The 24,228-nt window shown below is 38.1% G+C and overlaps 1 protein-coding gene across 1 annotated transcript in view; it reads left to right on the forward strand.

Moving 5' to 3' along the window:
* Nucleotides 1-24,228, forward strand: part of OSBPL11 (oxysterol binding protein like 11) — a 94,946-nt gene that overhangs the window by 46,877 nt on the left and 23,841 nt on the right. Inside the window, exons 6-10 of the mRNA XM_027586794.1 lie at nt 1,645-1,846; nt 6,475-6,620; nt 12,736-12,876; nt 20,482-20,980; nt 23,854-24,040. Coding sequence (XP_027442595.1) covers nt 1,645-1,846; nt 6,475-6,620; nt 12,736-12,876; nt 20,482-20,980; nt 23,854-24,040 — 1,175 coding nt within the window. The remainder of the gene's footprint in view (nt 1-1,644; nt 1,847-6,474; nt 6,621-12,735; nt 12,877-20,481; nt 20,981-23,853; nt 24,041-24,228) is intronic.

Below are 24,228 nucleotides of genomic sequence, written 5' to 3' on the forward strand. Positions count from 1 at the left end.
ATCTCCAAGTCTAACTCTCCTATGTTTCTCCTCTGCTCTGCTATAACACTCTGCAGTTCTGTACTCTGGTCACCAACTGTTGGAGTTTTTCCACCGCCCAGCAATTCTCTAGTTCTCTGTGGACACCAGCTGCCTGTCCTACAGTTTAATTCAGTTTCAGCACTATCTGAGATAGTGTCAGATCCCACAAGACTGCCCCCACTTTAGACACCAGTTGCAGGTTGATGTTGTCACCTGTGCCTCTGACCTGCTATAAAGAATTCAGGAACAGACAGATATAAGGGGAGAAAGGCCTGGAGCTTCCATGCCCTTTCTGGTTGTACCACCCTCCCAGTACCTCCAGGTGTTGACCAACCAGAAGCTCTCTGAACCTCCCCTTTTGGGGTTTTTATGGAGGCTTCATTAGGTAGGCATGATTGACTGAATCACTGCCTGTTGGTGATTAATTCATCCACTAGCCCCTCTCCTCTCTAGAGGTTGGCGGGTGCGGCTGAACACATATATACATATCTGTTGTTTACATATCTAAGAGTATAATTGTTCAGTCATAGATTATAAATTATTTAACTCTAGTAAACATTGCCGAACTGTTGACAAGAGTGGTTGTACTATTCGTAAGTTTGGATTACTGGAAGTTAGTCCTAACATTTGTATACAAAATATTTTACACACACAAAGCACACACATATATTCATGTATAAATGTGTACATGTAGATATCTTCATATCCACACTTTTCATTTAGAAACCTTTTTTTCTGATAAAGGTGAATGTTTGATCCATTGCTATGACACATGTTTTCAAGGGCTATTTCGTGTACTACACGCTTGATTTGTTTGGTAGGATATTTGCATCTCTCTTTCCCTGGCGCACTGATGAACTGTGTTAAAAATCACCTGGAATGGTGCCTCTGAAAGCTAAAAGAGTCTGTCCATTATAGATGAATTAAAATAGTGTCTAAAAGGTAGGCAATCTGAGAACCTTCTGGTCACAATTGAGTAATTAAGTATAATAAATTCAGTTTTCATTTAAAAATATTTGGTTGCTTATCAAGCATTGTTATTCTATTGGCTCTCTTAGGAAAAGTGGACAGAGCTCTTGATCGAAGCAGAGTGTATTAGACTCTTTTAACCTGAAAAGCTTATATCCAGTATTTGCTGCACAGTCAGGCTAATGGGACCAGAAAGTTAGATTTGAGAAAAGGAAGCAGGAGAACCATCATGTTCTTATTGTATGTTCAAATTGAGCCTGACCAGAGGTGCTGAGAAGAAAGAGGTTAAGAGCCCAGAGTGGGAACTAATTTTACTTTGTAATGAAATATTTAACGCTGCTATTGAAGATGATCAGAATGTTCTTTTAATGACTTGTACAAATGTATACTGTTAATAAAAGGTTTGTCAAAGCTTTTGAGCTTTGTTGCTTTTAAAGAAAAAGTGCAGCTGCCAAAGATCACCATTTTTTGCACAATTGATAAGCACTATTAAATAGTGCTCATTGAGACTAGCCAAACATAAAATAGATTTCCAAGCCTAATATATCCTAAAAATGGCTCAGAAGCTGAATATGGTAATTAAAATGGGAACTGTATGTATACGTGATACACAGAAATCATGGGTGGGACACACAGAACTGTTGTTTTCCTTAGATGATGTCTCATGCTGAAGGACAACAGAGAGACTTAATGAGACGAATTGAATGCCTTCCTGCTTCTGGCCATCTTAGTTCCTTGGACCAGGATCTCTTAATGCTCAAAGCTACTTCCATGGCAACTATGAACTGCTTAAACGACTGCTTTCATATTCTCCAGTTGCAGCATGCATCACATCAGAAGGGCTCATTGTCTTCAGGTAAGGTGTAGATTAAAAGGACTTAACATTAAGGGCCAAAACATGGAAAGATTGCGTTTGTTGTAATTCTAACTCCTAAAAATTCTTAATAAAAAAGAAAAAGAAAAACAATGAGCCTCGGGGCGCCTGGGTGGCTCAGTCGTTAAGAGTCTGCCTTCGGCTCAGGTCATGATCCCAGGGTCCTGGGATCGAGCCCCGCGTCGGGCTCCCTGCTCCGTGGGAAGCTTGCTTCTCCCTCTCCCACTCCCCCTACTTGTGTTCCCTCTCTCGCTGTGTCTCTCTCTGTCAAATAAATTAAAAAAAAAAAAGAGCCTCTTGGTTTTTTTTTTTTTTTAAGATTTTATTTATTTTTATTTATTTGATAGAGAGAGCACGAGAGCAGGAACACAAGCAGGGGGAGTGGAAGAGGGAGAAGCAGGCTTCCTACTGAGCAGGGAGCCCGATATGGGACTCGATCCCAGGACCCTGGGATCATGACCTGAGCCGAAGGCAGACGCTTAATGACTGAGCCACCCAGGCACCCGAGCCTCTTGTTTTTTAATTATCACATTAATGTTAAAGAAAGTCTATTGTGCCCTTTTTCAAATCTAAAATTATTTTAGGCCTAATGTTTAATATAATTGAATATCCCTTTGGAGACCTCAACTACACATGTCAAAAACTGAACTCAAAACCCACATCTTGTATGTTTCTGCTAAAATTGGTGGCGTCGTTATTCATCCAATCGACCTTAATGGAAATATTGGGACCATTTCTTAACTTTTGGTTTAGTCCACTGTTCATTATATCCATATTGAGCCAGGGATACTACTTTTTTTAAAAGATTTTGTTTATTTGACAGAGAGACAGTGAGAGAGGGAACAAGCAGGGGGAGTGGGAGAGGGAGAAACAGGCTTCCTGCTGAGCAGGGAGCCCAATTCAGGGCTCAATCCTGGGACCCTGGGATCCTGACCTGAGCCGAAGGCAGATGCTTAATGACTGAGCCACACAGGTGCCCCTGAGTTAGAGATATAAAGTCTGTCCGTCACTTTTCAGTTTGAAAAATAAGGTGTACATTTAGTATTTGAGAGCACTTATTTGTTGAAATTAATCTGGGGAAAATGTTACTACACGTGAGGACAAAAAATGAGTTTTTCTATTTAATGAGATGAATAAACTCATCATGTTTTTCTTTATTGAGATATATTGACGTATAATATTATGTAAGTTTAAGGTGCACAGCATGTTGATTTAATGCGTATACATGTTGCAACATGATTACCAAAGCTAATGCCTCAATCATATCACATAATTATCACTTTTTTGTGGTGAGAATATTTAGGATCTAGTCTCTTACTCCAAAGTATATATTACAGTATTGTTGACTATAATCACTATGGTGTGCATTAGATTTCCAGAATTTATTCCTCTTCTACTTGTAGGTTTGTACCCTTTAACATCTCCTCGATTCTCCCATCCCCATTGTTTTAATAGTAGTAACTTAAGAGTTCACAACAATTCATTGTTCTCTTACCCAACTAACTCCCCTTGTGAAAGAAATTTTAGAAAGCTACTGAGTCTCTGCCCAGGAAAAAGTTTATCATAGTCAGATCTTTTTTTTTTTTTAAGATTTTATTGATTGATTGATTTTAGAGAGAGTGTGTGCACGTGTGCAAGCGGTGAGGGAGGGGGGAGGAGCAGAAGGGGAGGGCGAGGGAGGGCAAAAATCCCAAGCAGACTCCGTGTTGAGTGAGGAGCCTGATGTGGGGCTTGATCTCACAACCCCGAGATTCTGACCTGAGCCAAAACCAAGAGTTGGTCGCTCAATGGACTGAGCCACCCAGGTACCCCTACCATAGTCAGATCTGAGTTGATAAAATATGGCTTCCATCCTCGTGTATGCCTACCTAAATCAATATTTCAAGCTATTAATGTCAATTGTAGATATAGAGTAGTAAGCTATGTATGTTTCCCATAAGGAACTCATAGTCCACTTGGGAATGAACATGTAAATACTTAACTGTAATATGGAAAGTGTTGTTTACAGTGGGAACAAAATACTTTGGGAGAATATATGAATGGACCGATACTTCTGACAGAAAAAGGTTTGGGAAAGGCCTAGAAAAGCTACAAAAACCAATTAGCTTAAGGGTGGAAAGAGATAAGAGGGTATTCAGAAGAAATGGACTGGCATAAGTTGTGAGTTGTGAATACGGACTGGGGCCTTGGAGGAAATGTAAGTAGTATATAAATTATAAAGCAACACACACACCTGGGATGCCTGGGTGGCTCCATCAGTTAAGTGTCTGACTCTTGATCTCAGCTCAGGTCTTGATCTCAGGGTCGTGAGTTCAAGCCCCACGTTGGGCTCCACGCTGGGCATGGAGCCTACTTAAAAAACAAAGCAACACACATTCATAAAAAATTTAGGAACTATTATATAATTAAAAAAAGAAATCATGCTTATTCTACCAACCAGATATTGCCACTGTTAATAGTAGTACATACCCCACCAGGTTTTCTTTCCTTCTAAGTTTTTGTTTGTTTTACTCCATTGTTATTAGAAAATATATGTTTTTATCTTACACTTTTAACGTAATATCAAGAATATTTTCCAGGGACGCCTGGGTGCTCAGTCAGTTAAGTGTCGGCCTTCGGCTCAGGTCATGATCCCAGGGTCCTGGAATCGAGTCCCACATCGGGCTCCCTGCTCAGCGGGGAGCCTGCTTCTCCCTCTCTGACTCCCCCTGCTTGTGTTCCCTTTCTCACTGTGTCTCTCTCTGTGTCAAATAAATAAGTAAAATCTTAAAAAAAAAAAGAATATTTTCTAATTTATGTTAAGCTTTTGGTAAACACAATTTTTTTTGGCTGCATTATATTCCTTTGAAGGGATAGTTTTTTGGTTGACTTAACTGTTCTCCTATGTTGAACATTGGATGAGTTACCTTGAGCTGTGAAATTTGGTTTAATTCTAGTGTTTATAATAATAATGTTGTCAGGGAAATGTTAGTTTGTTTTCAGTTGATGCTACTTAATTTTTACAAAACATATCAGCGAGCACAGAGCTAGATACTAGATGCCTAATACTTGATTAAATAATTGTATGTAATTTTTTTAATTCTTAGAAATTTCATTTGTGTAGTTTAATACACAATTGTATTTTTAAATGATTGCTTCATGATTAGTGAAGCATGTACAATATAAATTTGCATTTTTTAGTTAAAAAATGAAACAGACTGTAAACTTTATAGAAGTGTTTAAAGTAAAAGTTGTTCTCCCTCATTACTATGTTTTGGAGCATGGATATTTGGTGGAATTGATTAACCAGTATTGGTACTTCTTACATAAACGGTCATTTTCCAAATTAGATCTGTAGAAATTTATTCTTTGGTCACTTGAAAGTAAAAATATAACTGTGGAAAGAAAAACTGAATTACCTTTGCCCTCAAATTTTGAGATGACACAAGAAATGAAATCTAAGTTTAAATTAGTGTTCAGTCCCATAAGGTCTTAATGTATGTTATCCAAGGATCATTGATTTAGAGGGGTCCTGAGACCAGATGATTGGTTTGATAAAGAGTATTGTGGTTTCCAATCAGTTGAACAATCTCTTAAAACAGATTTCTTAAGAATAAACATTTTAAGGTAGAAACAAAACGTTTTCATTTCTTTAGAATTTTGAAACTGACCTCTTGAACTTACCCAGGGCATTCCCTAAGAGACTGGCCTGAGTGGCAAGGCAGGATGCTCTGGTAGCGTGATAGGTACTTAGTAATTTATTCCTGTACTGAAGTCTGGCATTTCATTATAGACTGAGTAAATTCCCTACTCTGTTAATTTCTGCTGTAGTAGTCTGAGCATCCCTTATTGTAGCACTGCAATAATCAAGCTTCTGTGAAACCTAGATCAGCCTCTGACATCAAATGGAACATTTTCCATTATTGATTAGGCATAGAATCCACTTTGTTAAACTAGTTGAGGGTAATAAGAGACATTTGAGTCATTAACTGAGAAGATGACAGGTCTCTAAATGTGACCACTTCTTTCACTAGGTCAGCTATTATTTATTCAGTAGAAAAGCCTTTCAGTTTGAAAGTATATGGACCTTCTTTATAGGATTAAAAAACAAGAGGAATGGACATGTATTTGCAATACTTACATTAGATCAAGGTGGTTATTTTGCATGGTTAGAAAATTGCTACTGAGAATAAGGTTCAGTCCCAAAATGAAGAAAATTTTACTGTTTCAAAATCCCAGGCTCCTCCTGTAATGGTGACTCCCTGAAGTCTAATTGCGTATTTTTTGATCATTACGGAGACGGACAGTGTTTTTCACAGAATGGGTAGCAAATCAGCTATTCAGGGCAGGAATACATTATGGTTTACAGATTTCCCAGAAGTTCAGTACCATTCAGGGTTGATTCTTTTAAAAGGTATCTGATTTCAAGTTGCAAGTCGCTCTCTTGTAAAATACCCAATCATGGTGCTCATGCTAATGAGATACAAGTGGCCCTTTTGCAAGGTCTCTTAGCAGGTTGAATTGCTTTTAGTCGTATGGGTGCAAAGCAAAATTGTTTAATAAAATCCACATCTGCTGAACTTTCCAGATTATGAGCAAGTTTCAGCGAAAGTTTTCTCTTACTTCATCAGGAACGACAATCGAGTGGTTAGAACCAAAGATACCTTTATCAAACCACTATAAAAATGGAGCTGACCAGCCTTTTGCAACTGAGCAAAGTAAACCAGTGGCGGTCCCAGAAGAGCAGTGTGTTGAAGAATCTGGACCATTAGCAAGGGTAAGGTAATGTGAAAATACAGTTTTGATGTAAAAACTAGGAATCACTGAAAAAGTTCAGTTCTCTTTTCATTGTCAGGGCATGCAAGTCAGGCTAACACCAGCACAACATTCTTGAGACTCTAGACATTGTTTTTCTAATTTAAACAGCACTGGCTTTAGAAGAGGTCTGCTGTATAACACTTGTACACATTGTGTTTTGCAGGTTAAGTTATGTGCCTTTTTTAGTTTGGGCATACTTTTGCTGGATAAAACTGTATTTAAAAGTTGTAATTTACATATATTTATTTTTCTAGAGAATAACTTATCTAATATAAGATTATTTGCACACTATTTCTCTCTTACATTTCTTCTTAAATCTTTAACATTATTAGATGCTTACTATTAAATTTACAAGTTTAAAAATTTACTATTAAGGGGCACCTGGGTGGCTCAGTTGTTAAGTGTCTGCCTTTGGCTCAGGTCATGATCTCAGGGTCCTGGGATCGAGCCCTGTATCAGGCTCCCTGCTCGGCGGGGAGCCTGCTTCTCCCTCTGCTACTCCCCCTGCTTGTGTTCCCTCTCTCGCTGTGTCTCTATCTCTGTCAAATAAATTAAAAAAAAAAAAAATTACTATTACGTCCTTTTGTTTTAAGAACTTTACCAAACCAGTTTTTTTGTTACTCAAAATAGCATAGTCTCAGGGTTTTATAATATTTTTATAAGTATTATTTATTCCACATTTCTCAGAAGCTAAAGAATGTCTTATTCTAGTCATAGTTCCACCACTGTAAAAAATCATATTGATGTTTTGCCTTTTGTGTTTTTTTTTTATGGTCATCATAATTACATAGATCATTTTATTCTAAGCTCTTTTGACTTGATACTTCTCATAAGCATTTTGTCTGGCCTATATAATTAAAATTTTAAACGTTGAATTAAGTTATTAAATATCTAGGCTCTTTGTTATTTTTTTGTTATTATATATCACTATGTCATCTTGTCTACTGTTTTTTTTTCTCCTCTTAATTTGAATTATTTCTTTAGGTTATAGTCCCAAGTAGAATCACTGAGTCAAGAGTAATGCACAGCATATGTTTATTTAAATATATTAGCAAATTACTTCTCTTTTTTTAAAGATTTTATTTATTTGAGAGAGAGCACGCACACAAGCAGGGGAAGGGGCAAAGGGAGAGGGAAGCAGACTCCCCGCTGAGCAGGGAGCCCGATGCGGGGCTCGATCCCAGGACGCTGGGATCATGATCTGAGCTGAAGGCAGTCGGTTGAGCGTCTGACTCTTGATTTCATCTCAGGTCATGATCTCAGGGTTGTGAGATCGAGTCCCCTGCTGGGCTCTGTGCTCAGCAGGAAGTCTACTTGAGTTTTCCTCTCTCTCCCCCTCCCCTCCCCAAATAAATAAATAAATCTTTAAAAAAAGAAGTAGTACATGACACAGAGACTTCCAAAACTGGCCACGACCTTGACTTAATGAGGCTGGCAGTGGCAGCAGTGTGGATAGAAGAGAAGAAAAAAACAGTATGAAATGCTTTTTTTTCCCCCTGTAACTTTTTGACCAGCCCATTTCTAGAGTCAAGCAGTTAGTATTTATTAAGCCCTCTAGTGTATGACAAGTCCAATGTTAGGAATTACAGGGGACACAAAAAATCGAAGACGTAGTTCTTTCACTGGAGAGATTTACTAATCTGCTTGGAGTCACAACAATTAAATACACACTGAAACAATGAGAGGATAACATGAAGTAGTATTTTTTTCCCCATCTTAGTTGATATGGTTTAGGCTGTTGGGATATGGGCATTCAGAGAAAGAAAGAGGAGTATTGAGTAGAGTGGATGAGGAATGCTTTGGAGAGAAAGTGGAATTGGAATCAGGCTTTGAAAGAAGACACGATTTGAAGAGATGAGGAGTAGTGGGATAATCTCGGGCTGGAGGAATAACAGGAGCAGGGGTATGAAGGCATCTATGCTTATTGTGCTGAAAGCTTGCCTGATGGTTTTAAACCCAGGTCCTGTCATTTACTGACTTGCGGACCCATAATTAACCACTTAGTTTCGGTTTTTCTCATCCGTAAAGCAGGGATAATAGTGTCTTATAAGATTGTTATGAACATAAAATGAATATAGCAGAGCACCTGGTTTATGGAAAATGATCACAGGGTGATGGGATTTTACAAATCCAGATGACCATTCATGCTGCATTCTCTGGGGAGTGATAATCCCTGGAGCCACTGCTCATAAAATACAGTGTAAACTGTGCCTCCAAGGAACATAAAAATCATACAGAAGAATTTAGTCTTAATGTAATAGATGATAAAATCATGAGCACGGGATATGTTTAAGAAGATTGGTATATGATATGACCTAAAATTAAAGTGTCGACAGAAGGCTATGGAGGTGAAAATGAAGACAAATGAATAGGTAATGTGCATTTCAAATGAAAATCAGTTGGACTTGTGATTGACTGGTTGTAGAGTTGGATGAAAGAAAACTCCCAAGTTTGTGAACCTAAATGACTAGGTAGAATTGTGGTACCATTCACAAAGGTAGGAAAATTAGGAAGAAAGAGCCTTTTGAGAGAAAAGGTTTGGTATGGTTTATGAACACGGTGAATATCTAAAGTGTATTTTTAATCTCTCTACCCAGTGTAACCAAAGCTTTGGAGAAAGATCAGGACAAGAGATACAATTTGCAAGTGAAAATTAGAAACTCTAAGTCGTATACTCCAACATCTTCACTCTTCTCAGTGAGAATACAAAGCATGTTGGGGGTTAGAAAGGCAAAAGTTAAAGGTGGGACACAGAGATGGGAAGGAGAACATTGTTATATTTCCAAATCTCTCTCTCTCTTTTTTTTTTAATTTTATTTATTTATTTGAGAGCGAGAAAGCATGAAAGAGGGGAGAGTCAGGGAGATGCAGATTCAGGGAGTCCGATGCAGGACTTGATCCCAGGACTCCTGGGATCATGACCTGAGCCTAAGGCAGACGCTTAACCGAATGAGCCACCCAGGCACCCTCCAAATCTTTTGAAATAGTGAGTAGGCCAGATATATCACCTAGTGTAAGTACAAAGAAATAAGCACACAGTTATTATTTTTAATTACAAAGACACTAGACTCGACTCAAGCATATCAGAATGGACCTGAATTTTCTAAAAATTTCACACGTGCCTTCTTGAAATATGAGTGTTAATGCAAGCTGGAGACGGACATCTAGTAGGGGAGATTTTGCTGCCAGGTGATGGAAAAACTAAACACTAGTAAGGCTAGAATGAAGCCCACAGATCCTTTGTGCCCAAGTCAGAAATCAGAAGGACAAAGATGGGGTTAATATGAGTTTGGTGGAATATTGGGGTTTCCCTTTGCCATGCAGTGTCCAAATATTATAAATTCCGTAGAAACTCAACAGCTCTTGCCACTGTCTGCTAACCACTCTGGGTTTGTAGGGATATTACACATTCGCACACATTCATTTGAATTTGGTAATGCTTTTACCTTAAGCTTTTCTTTACAAAAAGGATGATGACCTCTAAGAAGAGACATTTCAAAAAGAAAGGAGAGCCTCCAAATTCTTCCGTTCACACCAAGATTTAGAATCAGTAATTAATTAATAGAATTCCTCTTTTTTCTATCCCAATAAACAATATGACTGTTTTTGTAAAAACAACAAGAACTGTACTCTTTTAAATATTTTTTACCAGATTATGTTTTATTTCTTTGATATTATTTTCATTAGGGGAAGTTCCAAAGTACAAAGTAAACTTTGCATTATGTAGTAATGTTAAGGTTATATTTGTATTACTAATCTTTGTCCTCGGTTCTGACTCCAAATGTAATGGTATCTCTTCAGAGGGTTGGAGAACATTATTTAATCAAGACCCAATAGGGGTTTTCTCAACACTTCTCAAATGAGTAATTATTATATTTGGTATCCTATGTAGAGAGGACGATGATCAACTTTTCCCCCATTGTATAGTGAGTAAACATTCACAAGTATACTTAAACTTCACTAGACTATATTGTACAACTGATTTAGAGTAAGCAATAGGAAATACTTCCTGACAGTCTTATGAAAAGGGGAATTTAGAAAGCCTTTGGGATCTCTCCTCTCCTTAAGGTTGTAAAAACAGAAGTAATTCTGAAATACACAAACAATAGCTGTCTGTGTGGTCTTAACATGAAGAAATGAACTAGACCGTCAATTTAATTATCAGAATTTGAGCATAGTAGATTTCCTTGGTAAAAGAGAAGAAGAAAAAGGAGAAAAAGACAAAAGAATGACCAGAAACCCATTTTTCTTTAATTCTGTTGCTGTGTTTTATATTTTGTTTTTAATAATTTTTAATATTTGAGAACATTACATTCTTGATTTTATGCCTGATTAGGATTGGTTTTTGCCTACCTACAGAGAACAGATGGGCTTCTTATTTGATAGGATTTAATTGTGTGAGGAGAAAATCAAAGGCAGAGACATTATCAAGATCATTTCCTTTTTAAAATCCTCATAACTTAAAGTCTACTGTAATAACAAAGCTCTCTTGCACAAAGGTACAAAAAAGAGGTACCACTGAGAGAGCTGGGACACCACCCCCTCCCCACATACACATGAGAAGTGAACCTAAGATTCTACAGAATCTTGGAATTTGAAACTGTTATTTGAAATTGTTTAAGTAGAAATAAATTTCTCTTAACCAATTGTCTGGAACTAAGATGCTGTTGAAACGAGGTAAACATTTTCAGTTTTTCAAGAGGTTGTCTTACTGATTGATTAAAGAGCTGCATAGAGAACCTTTTTGTGGCATTAAGACACTATGAGCAACTATAGGGTTGCCATATCTGCACCTAGAATTCTCTTCAGCCCTACGGTTTCTTCCTGACATCTCCAAGAATGAGTGAATATCAAAATATAGATTATAGTAGTTAGACTTGACATGTACAGTCACTTTTAAATTTTTACTTGTATAGTTTTAGCTTTAGTTTTTTAAGATTTTATTTATTTATTTGTCAGAGAAAGAGAGAGAGAGCAAACACAAGCAGGGAGATTAAGAGGCAGAGGGAGAAGCAGGCTCCCGCTGAGCAAGGAGCCCAAGGCAGGGCTCAATCCCAGGACCCTGGGATCATGACCTGAGCCGAAGACAGATGCTTAACCGACTGAGTCACCCAGGTGTCCCTAGTTTTAGCTTTTAAAAAGGGCAAATATTGGGGTGCCTGGGTGACTTAATCAGTTAAGCATTTGCCTTCGACTCCGGTCATGAGCCCAGGGTCCTGGGATTGAGCCCCACATTGGGTTCCCTGCTCAGTGGGAGTCTGCTTGTCCCTCTCCCTCTGCTCCTCTCCCCACTTGTGTTCTCTCTCCCCCCCTCAAATAAATAAAATCTTTAAAAAGGGGGGGCAAATATTTTATTCCCAAAGCATCTTCAACTTAAATTATAGGTGTTGGTGGTATCCCCAAACAGGTGGCCAATCCTGCAAAGCCTGAGATTCAGATGAGACGTTTTTCACTCTTTTTGAAAAATCCCATGTTTACAAAATACATGTATTTTATATATTATTTTTATGGCAAAACCACAGTATGTTCAATGTAAATGATAATGGACTCATTGAAGGAAATCTGTTTCATGGCTAAGTGATGGAAGTTATATTTTTAGAAAGATTTTTGCTCATTCCCAGATTCATTTAGGCCCAGTATAAACATCTTCAAGTCTGCTGTTTATAGTTCTTTGTAATGTGGCTGTGAAGTCTGTCCTTTAATTAGCAACGAAGTCTGTCCTGTTGTTTGCAAAGCTTGCTGTTTAATTCGATTTCTGTATTGAAAAGAAAGAAAATACAAGAGTCTTCTTGCACAAAGAAACAGCGAAAGAAAAGAGACTTTTATTATTTTTTAAGATTTTTATTTATTTATTTGAGAGAGAGAGAGCACAAAGGGAGAGTGAGAAGGAGAAGCCGGCTCCCCGCTGAGCAAAGAGCCTGATGTAGGCCTCAATCCCAGGACCCCGAGATCATGACTTGAGCTGAAGGCAGATGCTTAACCAACTGAGCCACTCAGGCGACCCAAGACTTTTATTCTTAATAGATATTAATAAGCACTTACAACACTAGACTTTTGCTTTGTTTGACTTCAAGGAACCTGAAGAAATCAATGCAGATGATGAGGTAGAGGATACATGTGACAACAAGGAGGATGACCTGGGAGCTGTGGAAGAACAACGTAGTGTCATCCTGCATCTCTTGTCACAGCTGAAGCTGGGCATGGATTTAACGAGAGTAAGTAACGGGATAACTGGCTATGGTGATCAGTAGGTCGGGACGACCTGTAATTGTTAATGTTGTCAGGGTTTTTTATTCTTTATGAATTGGTTTCTTAATCTCTTTTATTTTTTTTTTAAGATTTTATTTTTTAAGTCATCTCTCTACCCTGCGTGGGGGCTCGAACTTACAGCCCCAAGATCCACAGACTGAGCCAGCCAGGTGCCCCTGGTTTCTTAGACTCTTGATCAACATTTCCTTTCTTTTCTTTTTTCTTTTCTTTTTTTTAAGATTTTATTTATTTGAGAGAGAGATTGAAAGGGAGTGGGAGGAGGGGCAGAGGGAGAACCAGACTCCCTACAGAGCAGGGAGCCTGACGGAGGACTTAATCCCAGGACCCTGAGATCATGACCTGAGCTGAACCAACTGAACCATCCAGGTGCCCTTGATCAACATTTCTTATTTCATAAAAAATGTGACAATTATCTTGTGCAGCAGGAAGTCACATGGCAAGGAAACACCTATAATCTTGTTTCTGTACAAATGAAAGAGGTCCATTGGTATACAGAACTGGAGAATCTAAAGAAAAGGATATAATCCCAGAAAACCGTGAAAAACTTTGACACTTCTACTTTGCTCTTACTTCCCATGTTGGATAGTACATTTTGGGTGTTATCTATAACAGAGGTCAGTAAACATTTTCTGTAAGCTATGAGGACACAGGTCTCTGTTGGAACTACTCAGCTTTGCCTTTATAGTATGAAAGCAGCCATAGATAACATGTAGGACTGGGCATGGCTGGGTTCTAACAAAATATTATTTATAAAAACAGAGACCAGATTTTCCCCAAAGGCCATACTTTGCAGTCCCCTGGTCTGTAGCCTTCCTACTTTAAAAGTGTGGTCTGAGTTAACTAGATGTGGGAATTCTTTTACAATGTACACATATATCAAATCACTTTAAATATCTTACAATTTTATTTGTCAATTATACCTGTGTAAAACTGGAAAAAGAACATACTGTTGTCTAAAGACTAGTAGCATCACCATTGCTGGAGGACTTGTTAGAAGTTCAGAATCTGAGCCCCCAACCCCAAACTTAGAGGACCAGATCTATATTTTAATAAGATCCCCATGTATTCATACATACATTAAAGCTTGAGAAATACTAATCTATAATTTTTAATTTTAGGCCACTCTTTAGCATTTCCAGTTTATCTAATTACCCTGTCTTCATTTATTTTAGCAATCAATCTGTGATGTTAATTTCAAAAGGAAATTTGGTTCAAAACCTATGTATGTCAGACATTACTACTGTGGGATTATGTACTTAGAATTACTACTGACACTACTTTGCATTAGTATGGAATTTCAGAACTGACATCAGGACGTATATTTCAAATTAAGGATTTTGATGTCAGTGAAGGTAGTGAAAGCATAGATTAAAAGTGACTTAAGGAAAATGTAACTTAAGTAGAAAGCATTTTGCCTTTAGTGTTTACTTTGAAGCATCTCAAAATCAAAACACATTTCTTTCTTTACTTAGACTTACAGTGATTATAGGGGAGTTTAAAAGAAGATGGATTGAATTAAAAGCCTACTAAGAAATAGACATTTTAGGAATTACTAAAGAAACCCATTAACCTTTCCTCTTTAACCTTAATATTTCAACTGGGTGTCATTTCTGTTCTATAAATATTTTCATATTAGTGGTTCAGAAAAGATTATTAGCTGTAAATCAGTTAAGATGAATAATGATATGAAAGGTTTGTTTGGTTATTCTGGTGTTTGCTGTCCCTTAGTAGATTTAGGTTTGTAAGGCATAAAAACAGTATAGGGGTTTATGAGGCATAAGAACATTTGAAAAGAATGTGCTGTGATAGTAATCCAGATGGTAAAGCTTTCTCTAGGCGTGATAACTATATATAATATAGCTTCCCCACATTTGTTTCTTGTTAATTAAAGATATAAATACATACATAACCAACCATGAATTATGAACATTCATGTAACGTTAAAAAGAATGATACTTTTTGAGCAACATTTAAAAATCTGCATGTAGATGTGACTAAACTGCAGTCACATCTACCTTCTTTTTTAACAAAACACTGTTAGAACAAATATTTTTTGAGCCCCTCTTATATTCCAGACACTCTGCTAGGTGCTGGAACTACAGCAGCAAGAAAGGTAACCATGGTCCCAGCCTGCATGTTGTGAATAAGTAATAACTGTTCATTTTGTTCCTTTTTAAATAATATTATGGATTCAGTATAATCATACAGCTCACAGAAAGTTAGGGAAAATAAAGGAAAAAATCTCCTATGATTTCATTACCCTAACAACACAACACTAAGTTTTGAGAATTCCTCTCAGTCTTTCTTCATATAATGTAGTTTATTTATTTCCCAATTTTGTTACATTTCCTTTTTTCAGTTAATACTCTTTCTTTGTGAAATGTATTACACACAGTCTTCTGTGTGCATAAACAGTTTGAAGAACAATGGTAAAATGTGCACCCAGGTATCAGGTCGTGGAACATTGCCAAAAGGCTGCTCTCTGAAGGCCCCTCCTGGTTGTAGTCCCCTGCTGTCTGCTAGATGTAACCACTTACTTGACTTCCATGTTTATCATCTCCCTACTTTTTTTTTATGGTTTTACCACCTGCATATGTACCCCATAACAATGTTATTTAATTTAGGAAAAAGTGAACAGCCAGCACAGGTTTAGCTGTATAAGGAAAGGGCCCTGTTGCCATTCATAGAAGAAGCCTCCTAGGAGAAGATAAGCTAAACAGAGTCCCTGGCTTCAGCATCTTATAAATTATTGAGAAAGTTTAGAAGATCCCTTTCTGAAGAAATGAGAAGGCAAAATTCTGAGTGAGTCTTGCCAAATATATGGCTCACAAAGTTAGAGCATTTGGTGTGAGCCAGATACTGGCCATTCAGCAGGAATGTGGAGAGAGGGAAGAATCTGCTCAGTGTTTTCCACCACTAAGCAAACTGTGACCCACCTCCCAACTCTCAGCAGTAGATTGAAGCCAGAATGTGTCTTTGGGTGAAATGAATGTCTTCAGCCAGCCCGGACAGCAGGGCATGGGAAGGAGAGTTGGCACTTCAAGCAGATGCCCACCACCAGCCAAATACAGATGCAGATGGGAACAGTTTCCCTAGAGCATTCTGTCCTCAGGTTTCAAAAGAGGGTAACCGTGGAAGCATGGAGCGCATGGATGACAGTCTTCCTGTGTCTGTCTCTTGAATCATATCACTCTGATCTGGACCGATTTCCCTGTGTCTGCTGTGCAGCTCTCTTCCTGGGATGTCCTTTCATTGTCCTTCTGTGCTAGATCTGTCTTCTGGGTTTTTTTTCTTCTTTTCTGGTTGCCTCTCATTTCAGTGGAGCACATCTTCTTTTAAGCTCTGAGAAAGATCTGTGGGAGACAAAATGTGTGAAGTGTCTTTATTTTGCCCTCATGTTTGATTTCTAGTTTGGATAGAATTTCTAACTTGCAGTTAATTTTTCCTTTGAATATTGCCTCGTTGCTATGGTGCTCTGGTGAAAAGACTGATGTCCATTCTGGATTTGTTGGGAAATCTAGTGTTAGTATCATTAGATTTTCTCTCTTGGGTTAGTGAAATACCCCAGAAGGAATTCTTCTTATCTCCTGCTTGGTAGGCAGAGCAACTAGGAGTGGTGGAGGAGAAGAGAGTTGGGTGGGAGAGGATCTTAGCATCTAATATTTATTTCATATAGAGTTACTTCATACCCCTTTTATCCGTATGGTATCCATTCTCTTAGAAGCCCCTGATGTTCCCCAAACTAGAGAATAAGCCACCTTGTTTCACTCTTTGGAGACTAAACCTCCAGACCTTGGCTGGGATGCAAGAGGGGCACTTACCAGCAGTGTGGAGTTGGGGAGGGGATTTAAGGATTCAGTTGCTCTGCATGCAGATTTCACTCAGTCATCATTATAGGAATGTTAAAATTCCTATAAACTCCCAGATCCAGAGGTACCTGATGCTGTCAGTTCCTGAGCCCTCTCTGGAATCTATGAACCACTGCATAAGAGTCAGCTTTCTAGTTAATTCCCAAAATGTTGCTTTTGGGGGCACCTGGGTGCCTCAGTTGGTTAGGCATCTGACTCTTGATTTGGGCTCAGGTAATGATCTCAGGGTCATGAGATTGAGCCCCACATTGGGCTCCGCACTGTGTATGGAGCCTGCTTAAGATTCTCTCTTCCCCCCTGCTCCCCCCAGCTCGCGTGCACACTCTTAAAAAATTTTTTTGTTGTTTTTGTCTACTTTCCTGGTATCTTTAGATTTGTCTGTATAAAATATATTTATTTTAAGATTTTATTATTTGACAGAGAGCAAGAGAGGGAACACAAGCAGAGGGAGTGGGAGAGGGAGAAGCAGGCTTCTCGCTGAGCAGGGAGCCCAATGCGGGGCTCGATTCCAGGACCCTGGGATCATGACCTGAGCTGAAGGCAGACACTTAATGACTGATCCACCCAGGCGCCCCATAAATAAAATACATTCAATATAATTTTAATGGATTTCAGTAGAAAGTGAAATTAAGATGTATGTGTTCATTTCACCATGAAATGAACCTGAAACATTGGTATCTTTTGTATTAGTTGTATCATCTTCATAACCATCTTTTTTCCCCCATAACCATCTTTTTTTTTTTAAAGATTTTATTTATCAGAGAGAGAGAGAGAGAGAGAGCACACAAGCAGTGAGAGTGGCAGGCAAAGGGAGAAGCAGGTCCCCACTGAGCGGGGAGCCGGACGCAGGCCTCGATTCCAGGACCCTGGGATCATGACCTGAGCCAAAGGCGGACGCTTAACGACTGAGCCACCCAGGCGCCCCATAACCATCTTTTTAAATGATATAAAGTTTATCAGGTGGAATTTCCATATTTAAGTTTGCTAGAACCACAGTTAAAAGCATAGATTTTAATTTTATTTTCACATTTATTTTTCTTTATTCATATTGTTTCCTAAGGCTAAATTTCTAGAAGAATAATTACTAGGCTCAATAGATATGAATATCTTTGGGCTTTTGAAAAATATTACAGGATTGCTTTCTCAATTTGTTGAACCAGATTGCAGTGCCTCTCCAATTCTGCTCTAAAGAAGACTAATCCACAGGGCCCCTGGGTAACTCAGTCAGTTAAGGGTCAGACTCTTGGGGCACCTGGGTGGCTCAGTCAGTTGGGCGTCTGCCTTAGGCTCAGGTCATGATCCCGGGGTCCTGGGATCAAGCCCCGCGTCGGGGTCCCTGCTTGGCGGGGAGCCTGCTTCTCCCTCTGCCTCTGCCTGCCTGCCTGCCTACTTATGATCTCTCTCTCCCTCTCTGTCAAATAAATAAAATGTTAAAAAAAAAAAAAGTGTCGGACTCTTGACTTCGGTTCGGGTCATGATCTCAGGGTTGTGGGATTGGGCCCTGAGCTCAGCTCAGAGTCTGCTTGTGGCTTCTCTCTCTCTCCCCCTCTCCTTTGCCCTTCCCCCTGCTCACACGCGTGCTCTCTCTCTCTGTCTCTCAAAATAAACAAAATCTTTTTTGAAAAAATAAAACTAATCTTCCTTGAACTTACCTGGCTTTAGGTGTCAAAAGTACCCTTCTTTTGTTTTGCTTTGTTTTCAGTGAAAAAATTTAGATTTAGGGGCGCCTGGGTGGCTCAGTCATAAAGCGTCTGCCTTTGGCTCAGGTCATGATCCCAGGTCCCCGCATTGGGCTCCCTGCTTGGCAGGAAGCCTGCTTCTCCCTCTTCCACTCCTCCTGCTTGTGTTCCCTCTCTCTCTGTGTTTCTCTCTGTCTAATAAATAATAAAATAAAATCTTTAAAAAAAATTTTTTAAAAATTAGATTAAGCCACCTGGACTTCTGTTTATATATTTTTTTAAACGATTTTATTTATTTGACAGAGAGAGACACAGCAAGAGCAGGAACACAAGCAGGGGGAGTGGGAGAGGGAGAAGCAGGCTTCCCGCAGAGCAGGGAGCCTAGTGCGGGGCTCGATCCCAGGACCCTGGGACCATGACCTGAGCCGAAGGCAGACGCTTAACGACTGAAGCACCCAGGTGCCCCTGGACTTCTGTTTTGTCGGCAACATCCAAAGCATCATAGTCAGGAGGCAGTCAAACATACGACTTCTTGTCTCCATCAGGCCTGATCAGGGTGTTGAGCTTGGCCACCTCAATGTCATAGAGCTTCCTCATAGCCTGTGTGATTTGGTGCTTGCTGGCCTCGACATCCACAGTGAACCCAAGTGTGTTGTTGTCTTCTATTTTACACATGGCTAACTCAGTAGTAAGGGGAAACTTGATGATGGCATAGTGGTCAAGACTCTTTCTCCTGGGGGCACTCTTTCAAGGATATTTGGACTGCCTTCAGAGATGCAATGTCTTGATGCATTGGAAGGTAGGAGACATGTGGATTTTCTTTTTTTGTGCATTTGACTGTTGGCACCTTTCGGCACCACTTTCTTGGCCTTCCAAGCCTTTGCTTTGGCTCCTGCTTTGGGGTGGGGGTGAGAGGGGGAGGGAATTCCTTCTTCACCTTTGGCACCATCTTCATGAAAGGCAAAAATTCCATTCTTGAGGGGGCGCCTGGGTGGCTCAGTTAGTAGAGCATGGGACTCTTGATCTCAGGGTTGTGAGTTCAAGGCCCTCACTGGGTGTGGAGCCTACTTTAAAAAGTTCCCTTCTTGGGGTGCCTGGGTGACTCAGTTAAGCATCTGCCTTTGTCTCAGGTCATGATCCCAGGATTCTGGGATCGAGCCCTGCATCGTGCTCCCTGTTCAGCAGGGAGTCTGCTTCTCCCTCTGCCTCTTCTCCCGGGCTTGTGCTCGCTCGCTCTCTCTCACACACACTCTCTCAAATAAATAAATAAAATCTTTACTAAAATAAAATAAAAAGTTCCCTTCTTAAAAACAGTTCTCTTATCCTTAAAATTAAGTGTAAGTTAAAATATTTGCTTTGATCAGTGATCTCTTTAGTCTGTCTATTTTCAGGGAATGAAAATTTCTCTTCTTGGGGCACCTGGGTGGCTTAGTTGTTAAGCGTCTGCCTTTGGCTCAGATCATGATCCCAGGGTCCTGGGATCGAGCCCCGCATCGGGCTCCCTGCTCATCAGGAAGCCTGCTTCTCCCTCTCCCGCTCCCCCTGCTTGTGTTCCCTCTCTCACTGTTTGTCTCTCTGTCAAATAAATAAATAAAATATTTTAAAAAAAGAAAATTTCTCTTCTCTTATCTCATCTCTTGCTCAGTCATCCATAATTTATTTTTTAAAAAGGAAAGGAAAAAAAGCATGGCTAGCGTTTTGAGTTTTACTGTCATTTCCCTGATGATACTTTTTTTATCCAGTCTAGGAGTTAGAGGAATTTTTTACAAATGTCTTCTACCTGACCCTCTTGAAGTTCTGCATTGGTATTTAATCTTAACCACTTGATTTTAATTTCCTTTTAAGCATGCTTATTTTTTAATGAGACCAAATACTTTTGTGACTTTGTTTTTAATACTCACCTAGAATGAAATATGTTCGAAAAGGTAAGAATAGTTTTCTACAGATATACACGTGGATTAAAATTTTCCTCTTTGGTTGACTTTTGTTGTTGTTGTTTTAGGTGGTGCTTCCTACGTTTATCCTAGAGAAGCGTTCCTTGCTCGAAATGTATGCAGACTTTATGTCTCATCCAGACCTATTTGTAGCCATCACTAACGGAGCCACAGCTGAGGATAGAATGATTCGTTTTGTTGAGTACTACCTTACCTCATTTCATGAAGGCCGTAAAGGAGCCATTGCTAAGAAACCGTACAATCCTATCATTGGAGAAACATTTCACTGTTCCTGGAGGATGCCAAAAAGGGAGGTGGCATCCAGTGTTAGCAGCAGCTCTTCCACCCAGGCAGTCACAAATCATGCTCCTCTGTCGGAGGAGACTTTGAGCCAGGTGGAATCAGACTGTTATACAGTCAGATTTGTTGCTGAGCAGGTTTCCCATCATCCTCCAGTCTCAGGATTTTATGCAGAATGTGCGGAGAGGAAGATGTGTGTAAATGCGCATGTCTGGACTAAGAGCAAATTCTTAGGCATGTCCATAGGCGTGACAATGGTTGGAGAAGGTAAGGAGAAAAACTGTTTTCCAATTTTTAATATCAAACTATAATCTTAAATTTGGGGAAGCTAGATAAATATTATAAATTTGAAATGTTACGTGCCACTTTTTTGTTCCACTTTTTAAGTGTGTTCCAGAATGGTGTGGAAGGAGGCTCATATTTATGGACAAATATAAAGTATCTTCTTAAATTTTTTTCCTGATTTTAAATATAAAATTTTTTATTGTAGAGTATTTGGAAAACTTAGAAAAGTATCAAGGGGAAAATAAACCATTTCTAATACCTCCATCCAGAGAAGGATAAGTTTGGCTAGCATTTTGTATTTTTTCTATTGTGTATATGTTCATACTTTTATTTTTGTTTTGTAAAGTTGGGATTAGTTCTCTATATATAGTTTTGTGTTCTACTTTTTTGCAATAAATATTCATTTTCCCATGTCACTGATAACACTTTAAAACATGTTTTGATGACTGTATAATACCCTATGAAATAAGATATTTACCATCTTTTATTTAACCATTTCCTCTATTTGGACATTGAAGTTGTTTCCATATTTTCATTATTATAAAAAGCACTCAAGAAATATATTACCTAGAAATATCTTCTAGCTTGATCTTTTCTGTCTTCTGAGGAGGTAATATTTTAAACTACATTGCCAGTCTTTAATTTCACTTCAGCAAAAGGTTATGAAAAAGTAAGGTAATACCCAAAAAGTAAACAGCAACAGAAAGCTTCCACAGAAATCATTGAAGAATTAATGAAAATATAAAGGCAGAAAAAGCCCTCCCATTTTTATGTTAAAGGAAAACCCTTGTGCATGGAAGAATTTGTTCAGAATGTAAAATTACAGTGTTAGCATGGCATAATTAAGCCTGTGATACTAACATTTTGAGACTGTGTTACAGTAGCTGTGAAGAAAATACTTTATCCCCTCTTTCACTTTTCCCCATTGTTAAGATCTGCTGTGATATGAGTCTTAACCAATTTCCAAATAATGTATTAAATTAATCAAAGCTTTTATAATATTAGAAAGTACTCGTGTTTTATTAGTTAAAAAAAGTTTGCCATCTTCATTTATAAGCTTCATAACATTAGCTCTAAGATCTTCATAAATCAGTTTATTTTATAGATGAAAAAAAACAAGTGTAGAGGTGATGAGACATGTTCAAGTTTACAAAAGCTAAGACATAGCCAGATTTAGAACATCCTCCTTTAACATATTCTCCCTGAGGGCTTTTGTTGGAGGAGTCCTCAGTAGGTTAGCTCCTACTGAGAATCTGGTGATGGTAAGCCTCTTCAAGAAAGGAAATGCTTCAGGAAATAAGGAAAAGCATTAATATCTTAACTTTGCATTGATCATGAAGGCGGTATAAAATAGGTAATTTTTAGTATTTCTGTGCTAATTATATATTTATGGATTACCTTTTAGAAATAAAATTTCTATAGTAACCTCATTAAAAGTAAATAAAATCAGAGAATGGGACTTATGACAATTCATTTTGTTCTAATAGGAGCATGTTTTGTTTTTATTGTTGGGGGAAATTCCATGTAATGATGAAGTAAGTGAGGTTTTAGAATTCTTTGAATCTGTTGTCCTAATTAGTCTATTATCATATACATTCACAACTGATTTTAAATTATGTTGTGTGTGATACTTATGGTAAATATAGTCTTAGAAATCAGAGATCAGAAACCCAGGTTATAAGGTGATGTATTCTTAGAAAAGTAATCAAAACATCTTTTCTGACTTAAAATGAATCAGCAGTTACTATTAAACCCTTAAAATATACCCAAGTATGTTGTTTATATGCCTTCTGACAGCTCCAATTATATATAAATGTATTACAGCCAGAACCAGGTTCCTTATGAAATGGCTTGATAATTCTTGATTTATTGTTGCCCTTTGTGAAGACTGTAAAGGTAATATAAGAAAATAATTGGTGTTACTTTATATAAAGTAGACTGCTTTAGAATCTGTTTGTCTATTTGCTTATCCTAAAAATTTATTAAAATATTTATTACGACTCTTGCCCTTATTTGTGAACATTGAGAACAGAGTACTTAATGAGCATTCATTAAGAGAAAGATACCATTAGAGTTCAGACTAGTAGTACTTTTTCAGTTCAGTATTTAGTCTGATAGTGACCCAGGTAATGAGCTTGGGTTAGTAATGTAACTCAAATATCGTTAGTGTCTCTTCGTTATCTAGTATAAATTGATTATTCATTAATGTAGTTTCTCTTCCTGTATTTTTTCTTTTAAAAAACCATCTTTAATATTGCATCACTTAATATAAAACAAGTCCCATTAGAATAATATTTGTTTGAAAACTCACTTCTATCTCTTGTAGCCTCACACCAAATACTTCAGAATTTGGCAAACAAAGTTGTTACTATGACCATAGTTTTCATAATAGAATTAGTTTTTTTCTTCCTAATATACATTGAATGAAGAATGCTTTTTTTCCCCATTGAACTGAGAGTAGGTTCCGTGACTCTATAGCATCAGACATTTATTTGTTCCCAAACTGAGAAAGTTATTTGTACTATGATCAGACCATAACATGATTCAATATAACGTGTTCTTAAAATCTGACTTAAGGTTTTAAGAGTCTGTTAGAGGGAAATTTGGATCTGTTTCCACTCTAACATTCCCATGAACCCCAAAGGGATAGCAAAGTCATAATGAAAGTAACCTAGATCCACTACTACCAGGAATGTTATCAAATACAATTGTAAGTGAAGTTAGTTTAATCCAAAGTTAAATGAAAATTAAGCAAAATAATGTTTATTTACTAGACTTAAGAAAAAATAATATGGATGTTTTATAACTTTTTTTTTTTTTTAAGATGTTAACCACCCTCATGTTTTCATATTCAGGTATCCTCAGTCTATTGGAGCATGGAGAAGAGTATACATTTTCTCTACCTTGTGCATATGCCCGGTCAATTTTAACTGTTCCCTGGGTAGAACTGGGTGGTAAAGTCAGTGTCAACTGTGCAAAAACTGGGTATTCAGCCAGCATCACTTTTCATACTAAGCCATTTTATGGTGGCAGACTACACCGGTAAGAACATTTTAATGATATCCGGCTCATATTCTACCAGTTTGATCTTGTATTATAACTCCTTATTCTTTTCCTGCTTTGTTTTATGTGGATGGAGTTGGCCTTTTATTTATGTCTATTTTTTCGAGACATTCTGGGCATCCTGATCTAGTTTCTTTAAGATTTTATTTATTTATTTTAGAGATAGA

The sequence above is a fragment of the Zalophus californianus genome, chromosome 1, assembly GCF_009762305.2.
Source record: "Zalophus californianus isolate mZalCal1 chromosome 1, mZalCal1.pri.v2, whole genome shotgun sequence".
Classification (NCBI taxonomy): Eukaryota; Metazoa; Chordata; class Mammalia; order Carnivora; family Otariidae; genus Zalophus; species Zalophus californianus.